This window comes from Rattus norvegicus, chromosome 13 (assembly GCF_036323735.1).
Source record: "Rattus norvegicus strain BN/NHsdMcwi chromosome 13, GRCr8, whole genome shotgun sequence".
In the NCBI taxonomy this organism is placed as follows: Eukaryota; Metazoa; Chordata; class Mammalia; order Rodentia; family Muridae; genus Rattus; species Rattus norvegicus.
Window position 1 is genome coordinate 76853313 of NC_086031.1, and position 20338 is coordinate 76873650.

The 20338-nt window shown below is 42.2% G+C and overlaps 1 protein-coding gene across 6 annotated transcripts in view; it reads right to left on the bottom strand.

Moving 5' to 3' along the window:
* C13h1orf105 (similar to human chromosome 1 open reading frame 105) overlaps window positions 1–20338 on the bottom strand; it is a 43066-nt gene that overhangs the window by 6718 nt on the left and 16010 nt on the right. For all 6 annotated transcript variants that reach the window (NM_001014130.1, XM_063272488.1, XM_063272487.1 and 3 more), the window contains 4 exons: window positions 19847–19931; window positions 12546–12629; window positions 9144–9211; window positions 6336–6394 (listed from right to left, as the gene is read on the bottom strand). In NM_001014130.1, coding sequence (NP_001014152.1) covers window positions 6336–6394; window positions 9144–9211; window positions 12546–12629; window positions 19847–19931 — 296 coding nt within the window. The remainder of the gene's footprint in view (window positions 1–6335; window positions 6395–9143; window positions 9212–12545; window positions 12630–19846; window positions 19932–20338) is intronic.

Below are 20338 nucleotides of genomic sequence, written 5' to 3' on the forward strand. Positions count from 1 at the left end.
AAATACCTAGGAAAGAGAACAGAAACTACAGACACAAGCATCATCAACAGAATACAAGAAATGCAAGAGAGAATCTCAGACATAGAAGGTACCATAGAAGAAATTGATAAGTCAGTCAAAGAAAATGCCAAGTATAAGAAGTTCCTAACCTAAAACATCCAAGAAATTTGGGACACAATGGAAAGACCAAACCTAAGAATAATAGCAATAGAAGGCGTGAAGATTCCAAGTTCAAAGGGCCAGAAAACATCTTCAACATTATAGAAGAAAACTTCCTCACCTAAAGAAAGAAATGGCTATAAACATACAAGAAGCCTACAGAACACCAAATAGACTGGAACAGAAAAGAAAATCCTCCCATCACATAATAATCAAAAGACTAAACGTACAGAAAAAAGAATATTAAAAAGCTGTACAGAAAAAAGCCAAATAACATATAAAGGCATACCTATCAAAATTACATCTGACTTCTCAGCAGAGACCTTAAAAGCCAGAAGACCCTAGACAGATGTCTTGCAAACCCTAAGAGACCATAGACGTCAGTCCAGACAACTATATAGACTCAGCAAAACTGTCAATCACCATAGATGGAGAAACTAAGATATTCCATGACGAAACCAAATTTAAACAATATATTTCCACTAATCTAGCCCCACAGAGGATAAAAGAAATTAAACACCGACACAAGGAAGGTAACTACACCCAAGAAAACACAAGAAATTAATCATCTTACAACAAACCCAAAAAGAAGAGAAACCCACACACATAGTATCACTTCCAACAACAAAATAACAAGAACTAATAATCATTAGTCATTAATATCTCTCAACATCATTGGTGTTTCAGTTCACCAATAAAACAACATAAGCTAGCAGACTGGATACACAAATAGTATCTATCATTCTGTTGTATACAAGAAATATATGTCATCATCAAAGATAGACACTACCTCAAAATAAAGGGCTGGAAGAAAGGTTTTCCAAGCAAATGATCCCAAGAAACAAGCTGGAGTAGCCATTCTAACATCTAATAAAATAGACAATCAAAAGTAATAAAAAGACATGGGGAAGGACATTTTATACTCATCAAAGGAAAAATCCACCACGATGAAGTCTTAATTCTGAACATCTATGCCCCAAATGCAGGGGGACCCAAATTCATAAAAGACACTTTTTACTACAGCTCAAAACACACTTGAACCCTACATAATAATAGTGAGAGACTTCAAGACACCACTCTTACCAATGGTCAGGTCATCAAAACAGAAGCTAAACAGAGATACAAAGAAACTAATAGAAGTTATGAACCAAATGTACTTAACAGATAACTGTAGAACATTTAACTCAAAACCAAAAGAATATACATTCTTCTCAGCACCTCAGGGAACCTTCTCCAAAATTGAGCATATAACTGGATACAAAACAAGCCTCCACAGACAGGAGATTGAAATAACCCCTTGCATTCTATCAGCTCATTACGGACTAAGGCTGCACTTCAACAACAACAGAAACAACAGAAAGCCCACGTAGTCATGGAAACTGAACAACATTCTATTAAATAATAACCTGGTTGGGGAAGAAATAAAAAAAACTGCATTCTTTTAGAGTTCAATGAAAATGAAGGCACAAGATACTCAAACTTATGGATACAATGAAAGTAGTGTTAAGAGGAAATTCATAAATAATTTTGTCTTCATAAAGAAATTGAAGAGATCTCATACTAGCAACTTCATAGCATATCTAAAAGCTCTAGAACAACAACAACAAAAAAAGCAAACATACTCAAGAGGAGTAGAAGGCAGGAAATAGTCAGGACTGAAATCAACCAATTAGAAACAGAGAAGAATATAAAGAATCAACAAAACTAGAGCTGGTTCTTTGAGAAAATCACCAAGAAGGAACCTTTAGCCAAATTTACTAAAAGGTACAGAGAAAGTATCAAAATTAACAAATTCAGAAATGAAAAGGAAGATATAACAACAGAAAAAAAAAACTCTGCCAGGTCTTATTATAAAAGCTTATACAGAACAAAACTGGAAAATCTAAACAAAATGGATGATTTTCTGGACAGATACTATATACCAAAGTTAAATCAAGATCAGGTAAACTATTTAAACAGTCCCACAACCCCTAAGGAAATAAAAGTGGTCATTAAAAACTCCCAATCATACAACAATGCCAAGCAACCAGAGCTTCCAGGGACTAAGCCACTACCTAAAGACTATACATGGACTGACCCTGGACTCTGACCCCATAGGTAGCAATGAATATCCTAGTAAGAGCACCAGTGGAAGGGGAAGCCCTGGGTCCTGCTAAGACTGAACCCCCAGTGAACTAGTCTATGGGGGGAGGGCGGCAATGGGGGGAGGGTTGGGAGGGGAACACCCATAAGGAAGGGGAGGGGGGAGGGGGAAGTTTGCCCGGAAAGCGGGAAAGGGAATAACACTCGAAATGTATATAAGAAATACTCAAGTTAATCAAATAAAAAAAGCCCAGGAACAGACAGTTTTAGTGCATAATTCAACCAGACTTCAACAGAAGAGCTAATACCAGTGTTTTGCAATGTATTCCATGAAATAGAAACAGAAGGAACACTACCTAATTCATTCTCTGAGGCCACAGTTACCCTGATACCTAAACCACAAGAAAAAAACCAACAAAAAAGAAAACCTCAGACAAAATTTGCTTTTGAACATCGGTGTGGAAATACTCAATACAATTCTCAGAAACTTAATCTAAAAGCACATCAAAAACATCATTCACCACTATCAAGTAGGCTTCACCCCAGGGATGCAGGGATGGTTCGATGGTCTAAAAATGCATCAATGTAATCCACTGTATAAACAATCTCAAAGACAAAAACCCAAATGGTCATCTCATTAGACACTGACAGAGTCTTTGACAAAATCCAACACCTCTTCATGTTAAAAGTCTTGGAGAGATTGGGAATTCAAGGCACATACCTAAACATAATAAAACCAATATACAGCAAACCAATAGCCAGCATCAAATTAAATGGAAAGGAACTTGAAGTAATCTCACTAAAATCAGGGATAAGACAAGGCTACTCACTTTCTCCCTATGTATTCAATATAGTATTTGAAGTTTTAGCCAGAGCAATTGGATGACAAAAGGAAATCAAGATACAAATTAGAAAGGAAGAAGTCACAGTATCACTATACTTGGATGATATAATAGTATACATAAGTGACCCCCAAAATTATACCAGATAATTTCTACAGCTGATAAACAACTTCAGCAAAGGGACTGGATATAAAATTAACTCAAACAAATTAGTAGCCCTCCTTCAACAATTGATAAATGGATTGAAAAAGAAATTATAGAAACAACACCCTTCAGAATAGCCACAAATAATGTAAAATATCAGTGTAACTCTAACCAATCAAGTGAAAGATCTGTATGACAAGAACTTTAAGTCCCTGAAGAAAGAAATCTAAGAAGGTTTCAGAAAATGGAAAGATCTCTAATGCTCATGAATAGGTAAGATTAACATAGTTTAAAATGGCCATTGTACCAAAACCAATCTATAGATTCAATGGAATTCCCATCGAAATTCCAACAAAATTTGTTTATGATGTCCATAAGAGCAATTTTTAATTTCATATGGAAAACCAAAAAACCTAGGATAGCTAAAACAATCCTGAACAATAGAAGAACTTCTGGGGGAATCGCCATCCCTGTCTTCAAGCTGTACTACAGAGCAAAAGTGATAAAAACTACTTGGTATTGGTACACAAACAGAGAAGTCAATCAATGGAATAGAATTAAAGACCATGAAATAAACCCACACAACTTCAGACACTTAAGTTTTGATAAAGAAGCCAAAACTGTACAGTGATGAAAAAACATCTTCAACATATGAACCAGGTCTAACTGGTGGTCTGCATGTATAAGAATGCAAAAAGATCCATATTTATCACTCTGAACAAAACTCAAGTTCAAGTGGATCAAGGACCTCAACAAAAAAATGATGATATACTGAGTCTAATAGAAGAGAAAGTGGGGAAAAGCCTTGAATGCATTGGCACAGGAGAAAATTTCCTGAACAGAACACCAATGGCTCAGGCTTTAAGATTAACAATTGATAAATTGGGACCCCTTGAAACAGAAAAGCTTCTGTAAAGCAAAGGACAATGTCAATAGGACAAAATGGCAACCTACAGATTGGGAAAAGATCTTCACTAACTCTACAACTGATAGAGGGTTAATATCCAACATATATAAAGAACTCCAAAAGTTAGACTTCAAAAAAACCAAATAACTCAATCAAACAATTAAAAATGGGGTACAGGGCTAAACAGAATTCTCAATAGAGGAATCTTGAATGTCAGAGAAGCACTTAAAGAATGTTCAGTATATTTAGTCATCAGGAAAATGCAAATCAAAATAACCCTGAGATTCCACCTTACACCAATCAGAATAGCTAAGGTAAAAAACTCAAGGGACAACACATGCTGGAGAGGATGTGGAGAAAGGGAAACAATCCTCTACTGCTTGTGGGACTACAAACTTGTACAACCACTCTGGAAATCAATTTAACATTCCTCAGAAAACTGGAAATAATTCTATCTACACATCATTCTTTGGCATATACCCAAAAGATTCTCCACTGTATCTTAAGGACACATGTTCCACTATGTTCATAGCATCCTTATTCATAATAGTCAGAAACTGGATGCAACCCAGACATTCCTCAATCAAAAAGATGGATGTGGAAAATGTGGTTCATTTACATAATGGAATACTATTCAGCTATTAAAAACAAGGACATCATGAATTTTGTAGGCAAATGGATGGAACTAGAAAATATCATCATTTGTGAGGTAACCCAGACCCCAAAGGACATGCATGGTATGTACTCACTGATAGGTGGATATTAGCCAAAATGTACAGAATACCTGTGATACACCCCAAAGACCCTAAGAAGTTAAACATGAAGGAAGGCCGAAGAGAGGATGCTTAAATCTCATTTAGAAAGAGGAAGAAATTGTTATGAGAGGCAGAGTGAGGAAGGGACCTGGGTGTGAGTGGGGATGGGAAGGGAAATAGGGTACCAGGATCAGGTATAGGGAGAGACAGGAGAGAGGCCCAGAAGGCCAGGAGAACTAAAGGAAATAAGCAGCAGCCTGGGGTGGGGCATGGGGGGAATCTCTGGGAAGTCCCAGAGACTTCGGAGGGGGGAGGCTCCCAGGAGTCAATGTGAGTGACCTTAACCAAAATGCCCAACAGTGGAGATATATGTACACACACACACACACACACACACACACACACACACACACACACACAAACACACACACACATTGATATATATATATCATGCTATACGGGACCCCCAGTGGAGGGGTGTGGACAACAACCCACCTACAAAACTTTTAACCTGAACTGCTCCTGTCTGAAAGAAATACAGGGTCAAAAATGCAGCAGAAACTGAAGGAATGGCTAACCAGTGACTGGCCCAATTTGGGATCCATCCCATGGGCAGACACCAATCCCTAACACTATTACCAATGCTATGTTGTGCTTGTACACAGAAGCCTAACACAGCTGTCATCTGAGAGGCTCTACCAGCAGCTGACTGACACAGATTCAGAGACTCACAATCAAGCATTGGATGGAGATCAGGACCCTTATGGAAGAGATAGGGGAAGGATTGAAGGAACTGAAGGGAAGGGCAACCCCATAGGAAGTTAGAGTCAAGTAACCTGGACCTGGGAACTCCCAGAGACTGAGCCACCAACCAAAAAGCTGGTCTGAGGCCCTGAGTACATATGCAGCAGAGGATGTCCTTGTCTGGCCTCAGTGGGATAGAATACACCTAATCCTGTAGAGACTTGATGCTCCCGGGTTGGGGGAGGGTGTGCTTTGGGTTTGGGAGGAGTATCCTTTCAGAGGCAAAGGGGAGAGGGGATGGGCAGTAACTCTGTGAGGGGGGACTGTGTGACCTAAAGGGGCCTTGGGGGAAAAACACAACATGAAACCATCTGAGACCCTTGGAAAGGACAGAGTGATCTGGAGGAAGAAGAGGAAGAGGAGGAGGGGGGAAGGGAGGGAGAGCAGGAGGAGGGAAGGGAGGGAGAGCAGGAGGAGGGAAGGAAGGGAAAGGGGGAGGAGGAGGAGGAAGATGAGGAAGAGAAGGAGGAGGAGGCTGTGTAGCAATCACAACATTTCAAAAGACAATATGCAAAATAAAAAATTTCAGAGAATGGAATTTGCTTAGAAGCATTAGAGGCTGTCCTAGAAACTGTGTTTTCCATTCTCTGGCCCCAAGCAGAGTATTACCACACCCAACACTTACTGTAAAAGACAACACACCTGTTGGAATATCATTGCAGGCATGTAACTGCTGCTCTTGCGAATGAAGGCTCACCTCGCTGATGGAAGAATCAAGAGAGTGCATGCATCAGTTGGTTAGAGCCTGGTAAAAAAGGACTGGGTCTTTACACAGACAGTGGGGGTGAGCTGCCCTGTGGCCTTGCAGCAGGCTGCAGCAGGGTGAGAGAGTTCAAATACCACTAAGTTTCAGGTGCTTTTCCTCAGTAATATCCTCATGAGTTTTGATAAAACCATTATTTAAACATATTTTATTCTACTATAAGAACATGTAGAGTCTAAAACTAGTAAAGATTAAGAAAATATTTCTTTAATTTTCATAAAATGTAAGAAATCTTCTAAGTCAGTCAATTTGCCCCTGAAAAGCAAAACTGAGAAAATGTTTTGGTTAGAGACTTTGTGACATCTCCATGCCTCCCTTCTGTCAAGGCTGTGGGGGTGACCCTCACTCCAAATACATTCAATCCCAAAACATTCTAGGTTGATCTGAACTGCTCAATTCCTTAAGACTTACAATTTGTTACCATTTGATGAACTAGTTAGCAATGTTTCTTAACCTATGGGTCATGACCCCTTTGGGGATGGCATATCAGATATCCTGCGTATTAGATATTTCCACTACAATTCATAACAGTAGTAAAATGAATTAATGTTATGGTTGGGGGTCACCACAACCTGAGGCACTGTATTAAAGGGCCATAGCATTTGGAAGGTTGAGAACCACTGAAGGACTATCTACACATTTTAATATGCCCACTTCCAAAAAGATCTAAGGTTGCTTTGTTACCAAAATATATGGCTGTCTAGACAAGTTTAATCCACTTGTCACTGGAAGTCACATTGAGGTGGAGAAAAGAGGAAGCAAAACTGATCCACTGTCAATGCTGTGCAAATGATTGGCAGTATTTTCAGGAATGAATAGTTTATGATCTGTGTTCTACAATTCTACAAATAAGTATGTGTGACCCCATCCTTTCTCTCATCCTCTCTCCTTCATTCCTTACATTCATAAACTATTAGCTCTTGTGGTGGCTATAGTTAAAAATCACTTAGAAGCAGGAGGACTTTGGAGAAGGCTTGGTGATTAAGAAGGTCTGTTTCTTCCAGAGGACCTGAGTTCAGTTCCTTACTCTTATGTTGGGCTCACAGCTGCCTGTAACTTCATCTGATGCCTTTTCGGCCTCTGCAGGTACACCCCCACCCATGACATACACAAAAATGAAGATAAAATACATCTTTTTAATAGGAGAAAGGGAATTGTTTCAATGGGGACATTGTCATTGGCCGTATGTGTGGAGAGAGTTAAAAAGTGTAGAGAAGATTTTATAAGCAACAAATGGAGCCAATTCCATATTTTACAGTCACTCTAAGGAGATATCAAATATAAGTGGTAGGCTTTCTTTCATTATGTTGAAAACGAAACAAAAAACAAAAGTTTGGGAGAATTTTAAGATCAATCAATTATTAGCCACAGTTTAAAGGAACAGGAAGGATTTGCAATTAATGATTTGGGGGAGTAAGTGCTTTACTCAAAGTACAAAACATTCTAAATAAACCAGGGTAAGAGGTTTCAAAGTCTCTTTCACAGAAGAATCCAGTTTTGCTCAGAAAGCCTTGACTCAAAGAGTTTCCTATTTAAAGTTCGCAAAGAATATTTATCAGAATACTTTATTATGATAAAAAAAGTATGAGTAAATGCTACTAAGTGTTGGAACTTGGACTGCTGGGACACGTGTTTTCTTCATGACCTTTGTGTACCTGAGCCAGCACTGGTACATGGTGTCAGTGTGACTGGTTGTAGTCTGGAGCAAAAGGCTGAGGTGTTGTAAAAGCAATCAGAAAGAACACTTGCTTCCAAGCCACATAGGATTGCAGAAGACTGATTGGCTTCTCCCACCTTTCTCTTCATATAAGGGAGAGAATTAATTGTTGCTTTCGGATCCTATGTGACTCCTTTGCGAAGGTGACTCTGCTCAGAGTTCACTGTCTGTCACAGGCCTTCCTAACGTTGACGCCTTAGCCGGAATGAGTCCACGTTTGCTGTTGCTATTGCTTTGCTTTAGTTAGAAAACAATGAGTTTCATTATGATGTTTTCATACATGGATAGCATCGTTTCTGGGCCTGGAGGTTTATTTTTTAGTTGAAGTTTTCATAATGAGAACATTATATTTGCATGCACACACTCACTCACACATGCATGCGGATGCCCCCAACTCCTTCCATGTTCTTCCTAGAGTTTTAAAAAATAAAGTAAGAAGTAAATTCTTTACTGTTAATAGTCAGCACAGGATAAAGGACAAAAACCTCAGTAACCAGAACTTGACTAGATTTTACTTTCGTGGTATTGGTTGTATTCTGTTCTATTTCTGTTGCGTTGCAGCAAATGACAATTGAAGAGATACATAGAATTTGAGTTGATGGAAGGTGATAGAGGATGCCTGGAATTCGGGACAAGTTGTGTACTATCACTCATATTTTGTAAATTAGACATATGTCATCTACAGGAGAATTGTTATCTGCCTGAGGACAATGAAGAAACTTCCTCCCCTACTCCATGGACTGTTCTTAAACTGGTGGAAAGGAAGGTTGTGCTAATAGTAACTTAGTCATTCATGTAAAGAAATGAAATAACTTCAATTAATGTGATTCCTTCATTTCAACAGAAGATAAAACCACTATGAAGTTCATCCTGTGGGTGTTCTGTTTACTATCCTTTCAGTCCCCATCCTGTGTCCCAAAGAGTTAGAACCAGAACCTACTTCATAGACCACTTTACATCTTTGACTCACCCGTGATTCACAGAATTCTGGGGGGATGGTTCCCGATGGTCAGGTATTTTGAAAATTTTTGGCTGTAACTGAGAAAGAAAGCCCGATTCAGTACGTTTTTTGGCTGTAACTACATTCTGACCTACACAATGGACCCTAGCAACCCCGAGTTGTGTCTGATACTGTTCATGTATCTTCTTGTGACTCCACTCGCCCTCTCAGGGCAGCCATCGGTGCCTTGCACACAGAGTGCTCCTGGTGCTTCTCTGCCCCTGGTCTAAAGACCTGCTTTCAGAGCGCTCATAAAACCTTGGTGTAGGTCCTTGCTCAATAAGGTCTGGTTTTCCTGGTCAACATTTATCTTCACGAGGAGATGCTCTACATACGTCTCTACACTGCTATGCTCGTATTTCTAGTTCTTACATTGCCCTTTTAAGACATTTTCAAAATTAAATTACCGAGCAGACGATGACAGCTTGAAGCATGTTTGAAAATGTGTGCCTTTTACCCAGGCTGGAATCGATATGGAGCCGTGCATTCTCTAGCTAGGAAATACCACACCCTGAGCTTTAGATTTGACTCAGCACCCCAGACTGATTCCTTAAGGAGAGTGCATGTTCAGTCCACACCCCACCACCCCAGATGCTTGACAATTACAAAAACATTGCTGCAAGTGTTCCCGTGGCCTACTTGCCAACAAAATTGTAAATTGTTCCGTGTCCAGTACCTCTAGAGGTGCCTGAAAATGGAAAAAGTTAATGCTAGATCCACCATTTTTAGTCAGATTGTTCTTCTGAATCATTGGCTGAGGGAAGATGGCAGGCGGGATGGGGGAGGTGGGATGACTAGGAGACCAGGAGTACCTGAGGAAGGGGACAGCAAGAACTTCAATGAGAACCTAGGGAGGAGATTTCTAGACACATGAAAGGGGAGAGACAATGTCAGAAAAAGACCTTGCCATTTTCCAAAATTTCATCTACAGTTGGCTGTGCTCCAAAGAGGATGGGGCAGGGAGCTAGCAGTCTCCTGCCGGGTAGCCTGAGCCTCATTCTAAAGCCCCTCTCTCAGGCTGGTAGTATTTCATGCACAAGGATGGGAATGCACAGACCAATGTTGCCAACAATGGCATTTTTGTTTTTGAGACAACTGCATCGGGGTGAACCTAGTCATCTCTTCCCTCCTTTACTGATTTTCTTAAACTCTAAGTGTACAGACTTTTGGTCATAATTTCATATATGCATATAGTGTGATGATCAAATCAGGGTTGTTAAATATTTCTCTATCCTTAACTAAATTTTTAAAATGACACATATTTGTACTATGTGTGCCCAGTGTGCTCACTTCCACACTTGACAGTTTCTAAATTATTGGTTTGTGTTTGGAGTTCTTCAGTTCCTTGCTTCTACTGACACAGAAAATAATAGGTTATCGGGCACTGCAGTCATCCACTATCATCCACTGTGTTGAAGACTCATAGGATTCATTACTTCCATCTATGCTTTGGGACCCATTAGTCAACTTTACCTTATCCTTTCCCACCCCCAGCTTTTAATGATCTCTGTTATATATCATGATCAGCCTTTTAAGAAAAATCTACACATGAGAAAATAGGTAATGTGTGTGTTTCAGTACCTGACTTATCTCCCTTAATTAGCACAGTGACATCAGGCTGTATAAGATTGTTGTGCTACTAAAAAGATACAAACTATTCTTTATGTTGCCGAGTAATAGTCCATTATGGATTGTCCACCCATTCTCTATGGTTTCATAAATCTCCCTCAAGGTCAGATCTGTATCTTAGCTATTGTGAACAATACAGTAATTGGTGTGTGTGCTCAAATGCCTGGCTGATATGCTGGCATCATTTCCTCTGGCTATGTGATAGAAGATGGATGGTTGGGTGGCATGGAGGTCCTATTTTGGAGTATTTTAGGAGCCATCATGGCTGTGCTGTTGTTCTCCATAATGACTGATCCCCGCCCCTTACCACCAATATACAAACATTTCCTCGCTGATGTTGCCAGTATTTGTTATTTAGGGACTTTTTGATAATAACTGTTCTAATCAGAAGACGATTGTGTGTTTGACTTCCTACTGAGGTACAGAGTTTCCCCCCATAAATTTGCTCATTTGAATATCTCTCTCTGAGAAGTGACTGATTATAACCTTTGCTCGTTTTATATATGGATGTTTTCATTATTGAAAATTTAAGTTTCTTATGTATTCTAGACATTAGCCCTTTGTAAAAGAGTAGTTCACAGCCTGACCATTCTGTGGCTGTCTCTTCACTTTGCTCTTTTGTTATGTGGGTTTTTAACTTGTTAGATAATCTCATGCATTTATGTTTACTTTTGTTTCCTGTTCTTTGGGTATCTTACTCTCTCCTCCAAATTACGGCCTTTATAGATAGCCTCAGTATTTTCCTGTTTCTTTCGTAGGCTATTGATCTATTTTGTTTTTGGAAGGTAAGAGAAGCCAGGTTTTTCTCTTTTCCCTGTGAGTACCTGGCTTCCTGAGAACTGTTCATAAAGGGACTGTTTTTCCCCCTGTGCTCCCTCATCCATTAACCCTTCATCAAGTCTCCTCAAGTCAAAGGGAATTCAGTGGATATCAGACTGAAAGTGGTCCTTCATCACCTGTACTTAACCATCAGTTAAATCACCCTTTAAGCCCTACTCTAACCCTAATACCATGCTATCCTAATCCTAATCCTTAAATTAACCCACGTCCTCATTCTGATCTGTGATCTCCCCTAAAACAGGACTCTTTTCTGTAGGGACTCTGACATGTGGCAGTGTTGTGTCCTTTTCCTTTCAGAGCTCCTGAGAGACTTCTTTTCCCATAACATTCCTCCTTACTAATATTTTCCATTACAAACTATAGCTATCCAGGCCAAGGGACACCCCTGGTTGGCTGAAACTACTATAGGACCTCTCCCCAGCTTTGTCACTGAGAATAAGACTGAATTACTGACAGACTCCAAAGGAAGCAACTTGTTTCATAATTGTAATAATGGAGAAGACTTGGTGTGTGTGTGTGTTATATGTGCGTGCGTGCATGCATCCATGTGTGTGTGTGTGTGTGTGTGTGTGTGTGTGTTGCGGAGATGTCATGGTGAGAGAGGAAGCTCATCACTCTTGGACTCTCTGTAAGTATGTAGCTAATAACAAGCCTCCAAGTGGCTCATCTCATCTATTCACCTCCGGTCTACCCTGGTTTGTTTTCAGCTCCGTGAAATGGAGAAAGTTGCTTACATTGTATCAGTAGATGTTGCTCTCAGGACCCATGGCCTCATTTGCAGACTCAGTCTGAGCCTTTTTTGTAAAGGGTTCCATCACTACTTCTTTGTGGAGAGCCCCTGGGGAGGCAGAGTGGCTCTGTACCCGGGAGTGCACATACACTTGCCTGCCACCCTTTGCCTACCGTTTTCATTTCTTGATATCCTCGACATGTGGAGCACAGCTGCTTGTTTCTGGGTAACAGGTTTTCATGCTCGTTCTTTCTAGCCTATGGGGAAAGGGAACAGAGGAGAGGTTAAGATACCCAGGGCGAGGAAGAGGTTAAAAAAAGGCAAAAGAAGGAATTTTTTTCTTTCACACAAATAAAATGGATTCTCTGATTTTAGCTCTCAGTATGGTTGCTGCCGTTTATCGGCTCTGAAAGGGCTTAAGCAGGAGGGGCAACTATACACAGGGTGATGGGCTCAGTACTGCTGTATGCAGTGATATACAAGGACAGCTAGCTCAGGGGACTAGAGCCTAAAATCCAGTAAGATCTCTGTCGTTTAGCCTGTGCATACATGGCAGGTGGGCTGTATTTCCCCTAAGTGTCCCCCATCGTCAAGTAAGTTCCAATGAATGGCCTAGAACCTGACTCAATGAACACTTTCTCTAAGTCGTTTAGGAGGTTCAATTACTTTAACTCTGTCCAACATTGGCTCCCTAGCATCCATGGTCCACCAAAACCTGGCCCTTCTGTACATCATGCATTCCACCATAGCTGAACTAGAGCTGGTACGCCTTTCGGGCTCTCTCCTTTGGGGAAAAAGGGCTGTGCCAACCAGGGCAAAGCAATGGCTAGCGGCAAAAGGATGGGGCTCCCTTCTGTTCACTGTAAGTACTGCTTTTTTTTCTGACTCCATTCGTACAAAATGGGAGAGAAACTCGGAGCATGTATTCCTGGAACAGAAGGCTCTAATGTACACCTCCGGCAGAGGATTCCTTAGGAGGGAGATGAGAACCTGAATCTAGAATTACATTTGGAGATTCTGTCTAACGCCTTGTCATACACACTGACATCAGAGTAATCCTATACACCCACAGGAAGTGTGGAGTATGGGCGAGAACAACACCACAGTGATAGACAATGACTATCTACTTAGCTTTCTCCTTCCAGTTGACCCTTGTGTGCCCTGACTCATTCCGGTTGCCCTAGGAGGTATGGGAGACAGGTGAGGCTGAACTCGTCTACCCAGCATGATTAGTGTGCACCAAAGGTGACCTTTGTCATATTGATCTGCAATATGACAGATAGTTCATTCTCTGAGAGATACCTGGTGTTTGGAGTTTGAGGACTGACTATTACTAACAGAAGTCGGACTCTTCTGACAAATAGTTAAAATGTCCTTCATCTTTATAGGACATGACAAGGAATCACCTCAGTGTTGTTGTTGGGATTTGGCGATGGCAAGCATGAGTGTGACTAAGTAGATCTGGTAATTTAACAGCCAGTATTTATTGTGTGGCCACCATATATGTGGTGGTGTCCTATGGGTCTATAACGAAGACAAAGCTCTCAGGAGGATATGAAGGGAATACAAATTCATTCAGTTGTCTGTTCATTATGTACACTGAGGTAAGTAAGACACAGCTCCTCACGTCAGGTTGCTCTCCACCCAGCAATCTGAATCTCAAGAGCACGACTGTGTTTGTATTAGCTGCCTTTCTCTGTTCTGTGACGAAATACTTGACAGAAACAAGGAAAGAAAGGTTTATATTGGCTTCTGATTTCAGGGATTCAGTCTCTCCTGGTGGGGGAGGCAGAGTCATTTGGTCCATGGCAGCCAGAGCTGATAGCAGTAGTGTGTTCACGTAATAGTGGACTAGGAGTTAGAAGGCTCATGCATAACCAGGGCTAGGTATAACTCTCAAAGTCCAGGCCCAAGTGCTCTTACTTCCAGCTGGGCCTAGCCCTTTAAAGGCTCCACAGCCTTCCACTTAGTACCATAGACTGCAAATGACATGCTCAAGCACAGACTTCTGGGGGTCATTATAGATTCACACTCTAACTGTTGGAGGTACTGTAACTGCTGGGAACCCCAAAGCTGAAGAGCACTGCTGAGTTCACAGGGAGTGATAACAGAGGACGGCGTCTGAGAAGAGTAAAATGGCAAGAGATGTATGTGTAGATAGGCTCGTGTGTGTGTGTGTGTGTGTGTGTGTGTGTGTGTGTATGTATATGTGTGTGTGTATGTGTGTGTATGTATGTGTGTATGTGCGTATGTGTGTATGTGTATGTACATGTGTGTGTACATGTGTGTATCTATATATGTGTATATATGTGTATGTGTGTGTGTATATATGTGTATATATGTGTGTATATGTGTGTGCACGCATGTGCGTGTGGACAAGAGGATGGGAGGGCATCCCAGATCCAGAAACAGTAACCTGGGAGAATACGCAAGCAAATCGTCCTAGGTGGTTGGAATACCTAGGTTTTCTGGTGGAGGAGGACTTGTGTGAAAAGAGGGCTCTCTGTGTGTTCCTTAGGTTTGAGCTGAACCACCTCTCTGCCATGTCTTCCTAGGCTCTCTCGGGGTAGCCTACCCAGTAGCTTCTCCATTCATTGCTTGTACTTTTGAGGGGCAGACATATTAGTGAAATCCCCAACGTACAGTTACTAACAACTCTGGCAAATGCTCATATAGTCTGATTACAATGGTGGCTACTTGCCAACCAATGAGAGCTGCAGGGACTAAACCAAAGACTATGCGTGGTCTGACCCATGGCTCCAGCTGCATATGTAGCAGAGGATGGCCTTGTTGGGCACCAATGGAAGGAGAAGCCCTTGGTCCTGCTAAGACTGGACCTCCAGTGTAGGGGAATGTTGGGGGGAGGGGGCAGATGGGGAGGAGAACACCCTTATAGAAAAGGGGAGGGGGATGGGATAGGGGGCTTATGTCTGGGAAACCAGAAAAGGGTAAATAAAAAAAAAATCCAATAAAAGAGAGAAAAAAAATGGTGGCTACCATCCTTTGGTATGAAAAGGATAAAAATATTCGTTAGATTCTTAATCTGTCCTTGCTAATTCATTATCCTCTAAGACATAGCTTTCTTACCCCACTGCTGTGATGTAATACACTGACCAAAGCAACTTATGGGTTTTTCTTTGGCTCACAGTTCTAATGTACACAGTCAGTTATATCGGAGAAGTTAAGGTGGCAGGAAACGAAAGCAGTTGGACACATGGCATTACAGTCAAGAAGTAGTTCAAGGAATGCTTGCATGCTAGTGCTCAGTTCAGAATCCCCTCCCCAGGAAATAATGCCAACCACAATCGACAGATCTTCCCATCTTAATACAACGGACAAAGGGCAGTCTCCCAGTGAGCGAAACCTAATCTTGGCCATACTGCAGCTCAGGCTCACAATCAGCCAGTCTTGTTTCCAAGAAGAGCTGCTCTATTGCTCTTTCTTTAGAGGGTAGGAAAGTAGGTCCAGAGTTACATAGACAGCTGTAATAGGCAAGTCTAAAGTTGATATAAATCCATGTTCAGTAGGCCTCCTTTCCTCTGGTCCTTTCCCTTTCTGATCCTTTCTCCTTTCCCAGCCATGGAACCAAGGTCTTTTCTGCCTGAAAAGCAGCAGCAGTGAGAAAACTAGCTAGGCTCATGGCCAAGCTCCTGGTGATACCATCTCTCCAGCTAGAGACACCGAAACGTTAATGTGTCTCTTATTTTTCAAACAGCTGTCTTCAAGATGGCAGATCCAAGTAGTAGTGACAGGGACCTGTTGAAGGCCTAGCAGAAGTGTAACCAGATGTCAAACAGTCCCCAAATGTTGAGGGGTCCTCTTCATGTTTCACAGCTGGAAGATCTTACTTTAGGACAGTATTTTCTGAGGTTCCTAAGAACTGATTCATGGCCCAAGATTTTCACACACCCACACACCCACACACACACACTCATACACACACCACACACATACATACACACACACATACACACATACACACACACACACACACACACACACACACACACACACACACGTTTACATTGCAAAAAACTATAAATGTAAGTACCAGATGGTGATTTTAACTGAGAATTTGCCTGTGCCCTTTCTGCCCTTCGCCATGTCTCTTCCTTTCCCTTGTTCTACTCCTGACTTCCCGGTTTCCTTTCTCCACCCAGTGAGGAAACAGTAGCCCCAAGAGACTAAGATTTGTCTGGTAACATCCTCACTTAGCTTCACTGGAATGGGAATGTTTTGTGTTGTTTTGTTTTTATAAAATGGTCAGAGACAGATAACCCTGCCCTATCAGTGAAAAAGGGGATCCTTAAGAGTCCACTTGAGGACGTAATTATCCCGATACGCTTTGAAGACTGAAAGGGTAGTTAGGAGACTATGTTCACTATTCCAGAAAATTCATAAAGTAATTATGTAGAATTAATAACATAGAAGTTTTCCTCCTCTCTCTGAAAAATCAATGATTTCCATCAAAGAATAAGTCTGAGTATGGTTTCAAAAGTTCCCCTACTATTCCCTAGGAAAAATTTAAGCATACACAAAAGAACCAGGCATCCAGAGTTATTAAACTTAAGTTCTGTGACCATAAGCATTTTACGACAATCATACTCATTATTCTAAAATTATTTTTATAATTGTGTATAGTTGATAAATAAAAACAGTAAAAGGACTTAGGAGTATATGAGGTAGTTTCATGTGGTCACGACTTTTAAAATTTAGAATCAATGAGAAATAATTAGCTAAAGAGTTCTTAGTGGCGAGAAAACTGGGATTCATCTTGTATTGTTTCCAAGCTGAACAATGTCTTCAGCCAAAGCTTCTTGTCACAGGCTGCGAAGGGCCAAATAAATAATGCTGCCATGTTCACTGTGACTTCATTAGATCCGGAAAACCAAAGTCAGTTCAAAGAGAGTCGGGGTGGGGGGTGGGGGGGTAGGGGGTGGGGGGATAGGGGGGATAGACAGAGAGCCTTAATCAATGCATAGCCTGTGAGTCCTGACTGGTTTATACTCAGCCCCACAGGTTGGCAAAGGAGGTTTAGAGCCTCTCCTGCAGTTCCCCAGGCCATCCATGCTCTCCTTTCCCCTCTCTGTGGAATAAGTAACATTCCTGGAACATTCAAGAGGCGAATTTCTACTAGAGAGACTGGCTCCTGGAAAGTCTCTGCCCAGTAAACATTTGAGGAAATGTTTAGGCTTCAGTTCTTGTTTAGGCTTTATTTCATAGTTTTCTCTTACCATCTCTGGGCCTCCATCCGCCCTGCCCCGCCCTGCCCCGCCCTGCCCCGCCCCGCCCCGCCCCGCCACTGCTGGGTTTTAGACCCTTCCAGAAGCGTACTCTCAAGTCTGCCTTCCTCTCCCAGACCTGTCTTTCTTTGTTTTCTGCCTGCTCCAGGCACACTTGCCACCTGCAGCTGCTGCAAGGCCCCTCGGGGCAAGTGAGGAATGCTACTGTGGAATGTGACGGTTCAGATTGTGCCCTTTGACTGCTGATGGTGAAGAGGCGCTAGCCAGGTGTCCGGCCGGGACCTTTGCACCATACAGTGTCCAGTTGGCTCTAGGAGGGTTAGAGGTTTCTTGGCAGGCCCAGGATCTAGGGATAAAGTAAGAGATAGAGTATCCACAAAAACATTCCACTCCCTTGAGGTGTGACATAGTTTCTTTCTGGAAAGGAGCAGCTGCTGCGCTTGTTTACCTCCCAGCGTATATGTGGCAAAGACCTCAGTTCATAGCATACTGTAGAGGTCTGTTGTGATTTGAGGCACAGCATGGACACACACACACACACACACACACACACACACACACACACACACACACACACACCAGTGGAGGAGCAGTCCTAGGAAGAGAAAAATGAGGGTACAGTCTGTGGATTTCTCATTCTTGCTAAGAGCAGTGCATCTGGGGTTTCTCTTAGATCTACCCAGAGCCTGGTCTTTCACACCCACGACTGGCCAGGCCTCTGGAAGCTGCTGCTCCTAACTGCTATCTAGTGGCCAAGCGCTGGTACTGCAGTCATAAAAAGCTAGGCGCTACAAGAGGAAGGGTTCTAAACAGTCTTTCTGACTGGAGACTGTTGTTTTAGTGTCTATGTGCAATGGTGCACCGAGGCCCAGCGCACACCGTCAGAGGACCGTCTGCGGCTGGCATTTGGCAGCAGAGGAGGGCTTGTTTAAATAGTTTAGATATTCAGTGACTGAGAGCTTCTTGCCTCTGTGGCCGGTTTTCCTTCTCCCGGTCACCCAGTGTGGTCATGGTAGCCTCCTACACAAACTTGCTTCTTCAGGCTGTGAGGGAGACTAATGTGGTGACACTTAGCACCCTTGGCCCCTGACACCCCCGTGCTGAAAGTGGTATGACTGCTCACCATTCTTGGCTTTATGGGCTCTGACCTTTGGATGTTCTTCAAGCCTTTCCTGCACTTTCAGGTTTCATGTCTTGACTGGTATCCCTTCCTTTGCCTGAGTCTCTTTTTGTTCTTTCTCTAAACTGGCTCTGGATTATAGGTGTTACCTTCAAGCCAAGCAGGTGCCACTTCTTCCCTCGTTTCCCACCCCTCCCCCACCTGTAAGGACTCTTCCCTCCTGTCCTCTCAAGTACTTTGCCCCAGTCTCTGATGTTTCTGTGGTTATCACCGATCTTGTTCTATCCAGCTTGCCCGTGCTCTGTTTGTGTGGGCTGCACCTGAATTACTCATTTCTGCAGTGTGTTAGAATACATGGAAAGGGGGCGTGCAGGCTCCTAATAATTGCTGCTTATAGTAACTGAGTGTTATGTGCTGGGCACTGGGCCAAGTGCTATGGGACTCTCCTTCAGGCACTGTCTTGCAACAGTTTCCAGTACCACAAGTATCACTGGTGTGTCCTTCCCTTCCCTCCCTCCACAAGTGCTAACAGCTTAAGCACCTTAGCCTAGATGCCTAAGTGCCACACAGTGCCTCCAGGGCCCCCCAGTTGTATTGGATTTCTGTGAGCTGGATAGGAAGAGTGGATTTTAAATGGAAGTTTCCACAGGAGTGGGGATTTGTTTGTAGAAGACATAAGTAATCCATGGGGTTGAGGAAGAAGCTGGTTTTAATGTCTCTGGAAATGAGAAGCCATCCAGCTAAAAGCTAAGAAGCTATCGTTGAAGGGCTCTGACAGACCCTTCCAAAATTAGTGTCTGTTTCCTCCTTTTGTTATTTTTAACATTGTTTAGTTTTAGTGATGATACACTGGGGCACTAAAATACTTGAGTCACACTAAGGACAAATAAAACCTGGTTTTATGTGTGGTGATACAAATTCATTTAATTGAACAAATAAATATTCACTGAACAATGATGCCGTGCCAGTCATGGACTCACCTTAAGGGGTTAGGAAATACATCTCCATTCTCTACTAAGAATAAAGGAAAAAGATATAATGTCTACAAAACACCTTACGCTCTTGAAACAAGAGACTAAAGAGCTGGGTTCAAGGAAAACTTTCTGAGTACCTTCGATATGAAGTCTGAATCTTCAAGCAAGTGTGGCAAATACATATCCTTCTTGTATGAAGTCAGAACAATGGAGGAGCGGTACCTAGGCAATCAATGCAAAGGGAAGTTAGAATCGCAGTCCTGGGCTGGGAGAGCCAGGCCCCAGTTGTTCCAGGGAAAGCTTGGGGCACCCGAACTGCCTCCTGCTCCAGCCCTCCTGCACACTCAGACTTGTGGTGATGTTCCTCTTAGGCCACCTGGGCTTCTCTCGTCCCTTTCTCTCTCTCTCTCTCTCTCTCTCTCTCTCTCTCTCTCTCTCTCTCTCTTTCTTTCAACTAACCAATGAGAGTTCTGGATGAGATACTGTACTGATCGGTCAAGGGAAAGGGCCGCCCCTGAACGCACAAGTGCACAGAAGAAAGTGCTCCTTGGGTTTCTTCTTCAAAGCACCTGATGGTTTAACATGGATCAAGAACCCGTCCTTTTGCGCCTGGCTGGATTTCCTAGACT